The sequence below is a fragment of the Sorex araneus genome, chromosome 1, assembly GCF_027595985.1.
Source record: "Sorex araneus isolate mSorAra2 chromosome 1, mSorAra2.pri, whole genome shotgun sequence".
NCBI lineage: Eukaryota > Metazoa > Chordata > Mammalia > Eulipotyphla > Soricidae > Sorex > Sorex araneus.
Genome location: NC_073302.1, coordinates 296,079,467 through 296,085,840, shown reverse-complemented (window position 1 = coordinate 296,085,840; position 6,374 = coordinate 296,079,467). Strand labels below are relative to the sequence as shown.

Sequence of the window (6,374 nt, the reverse complement as noted above, 5' to 3'; positions counted from 1 at the left end):
ATACAGTAGTTCTGTGACTGTGTAGCAAATTGCTTTCCAAGACCAACCCAGATTCTATCCCTGGCAACCCATAGAACGCCCTGAACACTTCCAAGAGTGGTTCCTGAGTTTCAAGAGCCAGAAGTAAGTCCTTAACAGGTCAGCGTGTGTTGCTCACAAACAAAACCTGGGCAAAGGCGGAACCAGAGGACAAAGGAGCGATTCATTCTCTAGAACTCAGGAGGCTTCAGTTCAACTAGATTTATAGGAAATATGTGAAGTTAGTGCAAGGTGTGGTTGGTGGCCCTGTCTCCTTGGGGTATGCATGAAACAAGCCAGATACTTCAATTCAGTGGACAACTCTAGAAGACTGTCTAGACAATCTTGAACTTCATGTGCTTGCATTGATGTTCATTTGATAGTAGGGAAACCTGAGGAAAAAAGAGTTTAACTAGCTTGTCTGAAAACAAGTCCTGAGAGTCTGAGTCTGCGTATGAAAATGGGGCTACTGTGGTATGACAATCTTCACTGCTTCGCTTTTAACCTAGTCTTCTAGTTTAAGTTATTTATAATATAGGACCCACAGTTTTTTATGATATAGAATCCCTCTTAAGTAACCTCTATAATTGATTCATCATTCTACTTATGATGAGTAGTCCTACAGGAATGCAAGCAACATTAGGAAACACAATAAAATTATTACGATTTATCATAACTTTGTACCCATGTATCAATTTTCTCAGCCAAGTAGGAGAGTGTTATAATAAAAGAATCAGGCATACCTTAAGCCTGTCTCTTAGGCACGTGGTTGAATTCCAAGCCTCCTGAGGAGAGAAGTATTCCATAAATCACACGAACCTTTCCCTCTTCCTACCAATCTGCCTCTTTTCTCCTTGAAGCATATTTTCCTATTGTACACTTTATCATGAATTTTTCTTCCATAGCATCCTTGGAAACAAATACTCAATTTTTTTTAGAAAATAGCCTAATATCAATTTACATCTGAATAGTTGCAATGACTTAGTAAAATATATACACACTTATTATTTATGGCATTTTAAGTATACATTTATTAATGTAATTATGATTTTCTTTTCTTTCATAACATTTTAGCTAATGGAAGATTATAGCTAAATACAATTGTTTTATATAATATCATGTGATGAGTATTGTATTGTTACCTTTATAAACATAACTTTGAAACATAATAATCTTCCCTTTACCTCTTCTTCTAAGTGGTCTTAATGAATATTTTAAGCCACTTTTATAAAATTCATATATTTTGAAATCAGGTCAAATAGTGAAGTGTATAGGGCTATATGACACTCTTCTTTCACTTGAACTTCTGTTTACATTAACAAATATAAAGAATAGACTAACTATGGACATAAATCATGTTCAAAATAAGTCCCACTCATTGAAAGAAGAGCTATTCTGCCAAGTGACAAGTCTGTAGAATCATCAAATTCTTTTTTTTTAATTTTTTTTAATTTTTTTTTAATTTTAATTAATTTTTTTTTATTGAATCACCAAGTGGAGGGTTACAAAGTTCTCAAGATTATGTCAGTTATACAATATTCAAACACCCCTCCCTTCACCAGTGCCCATCTTCCATCCCCAACCCCCCCAGTATATCTGCCGCCCCCTCCCACCTCCCTAGTCCCCACCCTTGTACGTGATAAGTTTCACTTCATTTGCGCTTATCTCGATTACATTCCATGTTTCAACACACAACTCCCTACCGTTGCTGGGGTTTCCCCCCAAAAAGAAAAAGACAGTCCTATTTCCAATGAGGCATTTGATAATTCTCCATTACTAAGCATATAGAGATATTAAGTCCTGCTGTTTGTTACATAGCTTTTCTTTTTCCCCCTTGCCCGGCGCCACCGAGTTCACGCCTGTTTAGTAATCGCCACGCTGTCTGACAAAGGGAAAAAAACCGAAGAGGATGGTTATTTCCCGTCATCAGAAAGCGTGGGGCTCTGGCTTAGTTGATAGTCTAGTAGAGTGTCTGGAAGGAGTTTCTGGAACCAAAGCTCTTGCGCTGATATCGGCTCTGGCTCGAGATACCACCAGCGTCCCGCTGGTCCATGTACCTAATTTTTCCCCTTATTTCCCATTCCCACGCCACCTGGTCTGTTTGCTTAATGGACATCACACTATGTTTGACACCACGCCACGTTTCTTCCCGAGAAAGAAGGATATTTCTTCTCAGCCGGCGTGGGGATATAGCTTAGTTCAGTCTAGAGAGATGGCTACCATTTTGATTGCCTTCAATATTTCAACAAAATACTTACTATTCTTGTTAGGATCACCCACAAAAGTCCGACCCATTAAGAAGGAACCATTACATATTGCTGATACTAAGATGACATTAGGTCGCGCTGCCGCGGCAGCGGCCGCGCGGTTTTGTGTTTCTGTCTAAAGTCCAGGGAAAAAGTTGAAGGAGAGAGAGAGAGATTTCCGCACGGGGGACCTGGCGGAAACTTTCAAGTCACATACTGCAGGTTGCTGGTGGGCTGCCGGTGTCCCAAGCAGCTCCATCCTCTTCGTCAGTCATTCTGGGGGTGCGGGCGCGGAGAAATTCATCAAATTCTTATGTTAGTAAGAATTATCCTAAAGGATGAAAAAATAACTAAAAATAACACTCATAGAAGAGAGATGAAAACTTGGGATATTGCCATGCTATCATTTGCACAATGCGTTTTTCAGGTTAGAGATGATATGATTGCACATTATGCATGGAGATTAATGAATGAAGTGAATACTGTATTCATTGACATCAAAATGCAAGATGCATGTGATTAAAAGGTTAATTGATATATGCAACTGCCTAGATGTTTGTTGGGTTTCTGTACATCTGTAAATTGAAAAGTGCTTTCAATTCATTAATTGCTGTATGGAGAAAGGTTCTATGAACATTGTAAAAACATGCTTGGTTCATAGCTAGAATTTGGAAAAGTATTATTAAGTTATTTTTATCAGGAGACTGCTGCTCTAATAACAGACATAAATAAGAAAATGCTGCTACAGGCCAGCATTGCTGCATGCTATTAAGGGACAAGCATGAAGCAACTCAGGAATATCTGTACTGTAACCTCTGCTTTGACAGTTATTCTTCTCCCAGAGGTCCTTTGGGGGTGGAATATGTGCAACGCATATGAATAAGAGCATAAACTTTTGGTCTGATCCCAAGTGTCTCTAGTTTATTTATTTATTCCTGAGATAATCAGTACTGAACTGACCAGAGTCAGACTATTTCAAATACTCTGGGGTCATACCCCAATTTTAGACTATTTTGGCAATCCGAAGTAAGGGGATGTCAGTGGTGATGGTGGTGGTGGTGGTGTTGGTGGTGGTGGTGATGTGGGAGTTCTAAGTGTCAGAAGATGTACTTAGAAGTAAAATAGCAAGAGAGATGCTGAGCAGAGGACTGCCTTTGACTCCCAAACCAATCACCTCCCATGTCGCAGCTTATGACTGGCTGTTGGGAAAGAGAAAAGAGAGTCCAGAGAGAATTAGATTGTCATGGCTCAGTGACTCCAGGTTCCGGAGTGCCCTAGAACCCACACATCGCTGCTCCTCCAGGGAAGAGGAGAGGCGCCAAGACCTGGACTGTATGTTCCCTTGGGACTATCCGGCTCACCGAACAGGGTCTTATCTAAGACAAGACCCTCTGCAAAGCACTCTGATGAAAGGGTTAAAAATTAGCTCAGTAGAGCAGAAAGAATGTGGGATCAAGGGGAACCACAGAGAACTCTCTGTCCGTCTGTCTAATATCTTTTAGATTTCCAAAACTTTCTATTTAAGAGCAATATTACCAAAAAGTACACACAGCAAGTCCTTAGGCTCATTTCATTAGCTTCGAGATGAATACAAATTCCGGGTCAAAAATGCATTGTCAGTCAGACCCTATAAACCCCTCATGACCTCCACAGCGCCACATGGGAGGGCTCCCCAATTTCAAAACAAAACAAAACGGAGAAAATATTTACTTAGAAATGTCTGCTAAGTAGAAGTCAGATACACAATAATGACTCTATAACTCCTATTATATCATTTTCTAGCGAATGAAAATCTACAGGGATTGAATTAGAGATACCAGATTCTGAGATGTACAAAGATGTAATTTCAAAATATAAAATTATGACTTGATTTGATTCCTCATATTTTATTTAAATATTGGAATGAGTGCATCAATGACTGCAAAATTTTGACTTACTTTGGGAATATTATTCTCTATAGTGTCGCAGCTTTTCTTAATTCACAGTTATGGGGTAGGAACCTATTTTTAATAATTTCTTCTCATTCTTATATATTTAATTTATTTTTCATGTCCTACGGTTCTGCCTGGATATCCCAGAACAATACTGCATGTGTATGGTGAGCTAAAACATGCTTTCTTGTCTCAAGTAGAAAGGCTTAAATATATACTTAAATACATTCTTTTCTCAATATACTTGCAGATATTCTTTATCATTCTAAAGCCATTACATCCTGTGCTTAATTTTAAAGGCTTTTCAATAGAAACATAGTTTCTGCTAAACCATCCATTTGCATACTAGATTATCATAAATATTTGAATCCTAACTATTTCAGGGATATATATATATAATATTAATATTTTGTCTAATATTAGTATACTAACACTATACTCATTTAAGACTAAAAGTTGCACATATATTCATTATCTACTCTCTTTATACATATTATTGATATTTCGCCTATATATCTTTCCAGGGGGTGCTGAGTCACTTAAAAAAAAATTCTTTTCTGCTGACCCGGGAAGCGGCTGGCTGGGGGCAGGCCCGCGAGCGGGAGTCCATATGGGAGCAGGCGCAGCGGGCGTGGAGCGTGGGGTCGGGAAGGCGGAGGTGCAGCAGTTGTGGGTGCAGGAGGCGGTGGACTCCATGGTGAAGAGCTTGGAGCGAGAGAACATCCGGAAGATGCAGAGTGTCATGTTCTGGTGCAGTGCCAGCTGCTGTGAGGACACCCAGGCAACCATGCAACAGGTGCACCAGTGCATTGAGCGCTGCCATGCACCGCTGGCCCAAGCCCAGGCCCTGGTGACAGGGGCGCTGGAGAAGTTCCAGGACCGCCTGGCCCGGTGCACCGTGCATTGCAACGACAAAGCCCGAGATTCAGTGGATGCAGGGAGTAAAGAGCTTCAGGTGAAACGACAGCTGGAGAGTTGTGTGACCAAGTGTGTGGATGACCACATGCATCTCATCCCAACCATGACCTAAAAGATGAAAGAGTCTCTCTCATCCATTGCAAAATAGAAGTCTGTGCCCCAGGCCATGGAGACTAAGGGAAGGGGTCTCTTTCGAAGAGAAAATGGGAATGTTGGTCTTTTTAAACAGTGTGAACAAATGAAGGGAAAAATAGAAGGCAGCAAGTTTAAGGCTGGTTACTTGCCTCTGGACACTGGTTCCTTTATTTTTCCAGCCTTAGAAGTGAAAAAGAAAAAAAAAACTGGTGCTTAAGTTTGGATCAGAGATAACACAGGAGACATTTGAGAACCTAAATATCTGTGGCAAGTGTTTGTCCTGGCTGTAGGATCTCTCGTACCAGACCATAGTTCTCCAATGTGCCACCTGCTTCTTAGCACTCAGTTGGGTACCAGAAAGCTGGCAGGTTCCTCTCATCTGCCAGTGATCTGATGGAGAATGAAGGGAGGTGTTTGTCCCAACCTCCTGTTGACTGTAAAGATCACTACATTGTTTTTTTGTAAACCGGTGAAGCAAAAATCCAGGAGGTCCCTAATTTAGGGGTGTGTGGTGGGGGAGGGAACTGGTCTGCATTTTGCTTGGTTGTATTTTATATGCAAGAGCAAGAAATTGCTTTAAGATAGAGTTGGGAAACAAGGATAGTTTGTTTAAGAACTTTGAAGTTATTTGTGTCTATTTGTGGCCATCACAATGTAAATGTACACTCCTTGAAATTTTCCCGCATTGCGTCTTTCAGCTTGGAGACCCTGCAGAAACATGACAGGTGATATTATAGTGAGTTTGAGGCGGAGCTTCTCTCTTACTGGCTGCCGGAATGGACCTGAGACCTTCTGCAACTGAGTGGCAGGATAGTATTGAGACACTCTCCCTGGGAGAGAGAGGGGAGTCGGTTGGGTGTATAGCAGTGTACAGGAATGAACAGTGATAGAGCAACTCTTCACTGTTGAGTTTGACTGGATCTAGAAAAATCTGGCTTTCATGGGTAGAGTGCAATGAACGCCTAAACTCAGTATGCACTGGCCCTAAAATGACAGAGCCCTAGGGAAGCAATCCCTTGGCAACAGAGAGACAAAAGCAAGTAGCTAAGGGTTGGCAGAAGTTGTGATTCCTTTAGAGCAAAGGAAAACAACCCGTTTACCAAATACACTTTTGCCTGGGGCTTGA

The 6,374-nt window shown here is 40.9% G+C and overlaps 1 protein-coding gene across 1 annotated transcript; it reads left to right on the top strand.

The window, feature by feature from the left end:
- Window positions 1–4,889: 4,889 nt before the first annotated feature.
- LOC101551677 (protein FAM136A-like) lies at window positions 4,890–5,248 on the top strand. Its single transcript, XM_055124022.1, has one exon. It carries the CDS (start codon window positions 4,890–4,892, stop codon window positions 5,223–5,225), a length of 336 nt encoding a protein of 111 aa, XP_054979997.1. The 3' UTR covers window positions 5,226–5,248.
- The last annotated feature ends 1,126 nt before the right edge of the window (window positions 5,249–6,374 follow it).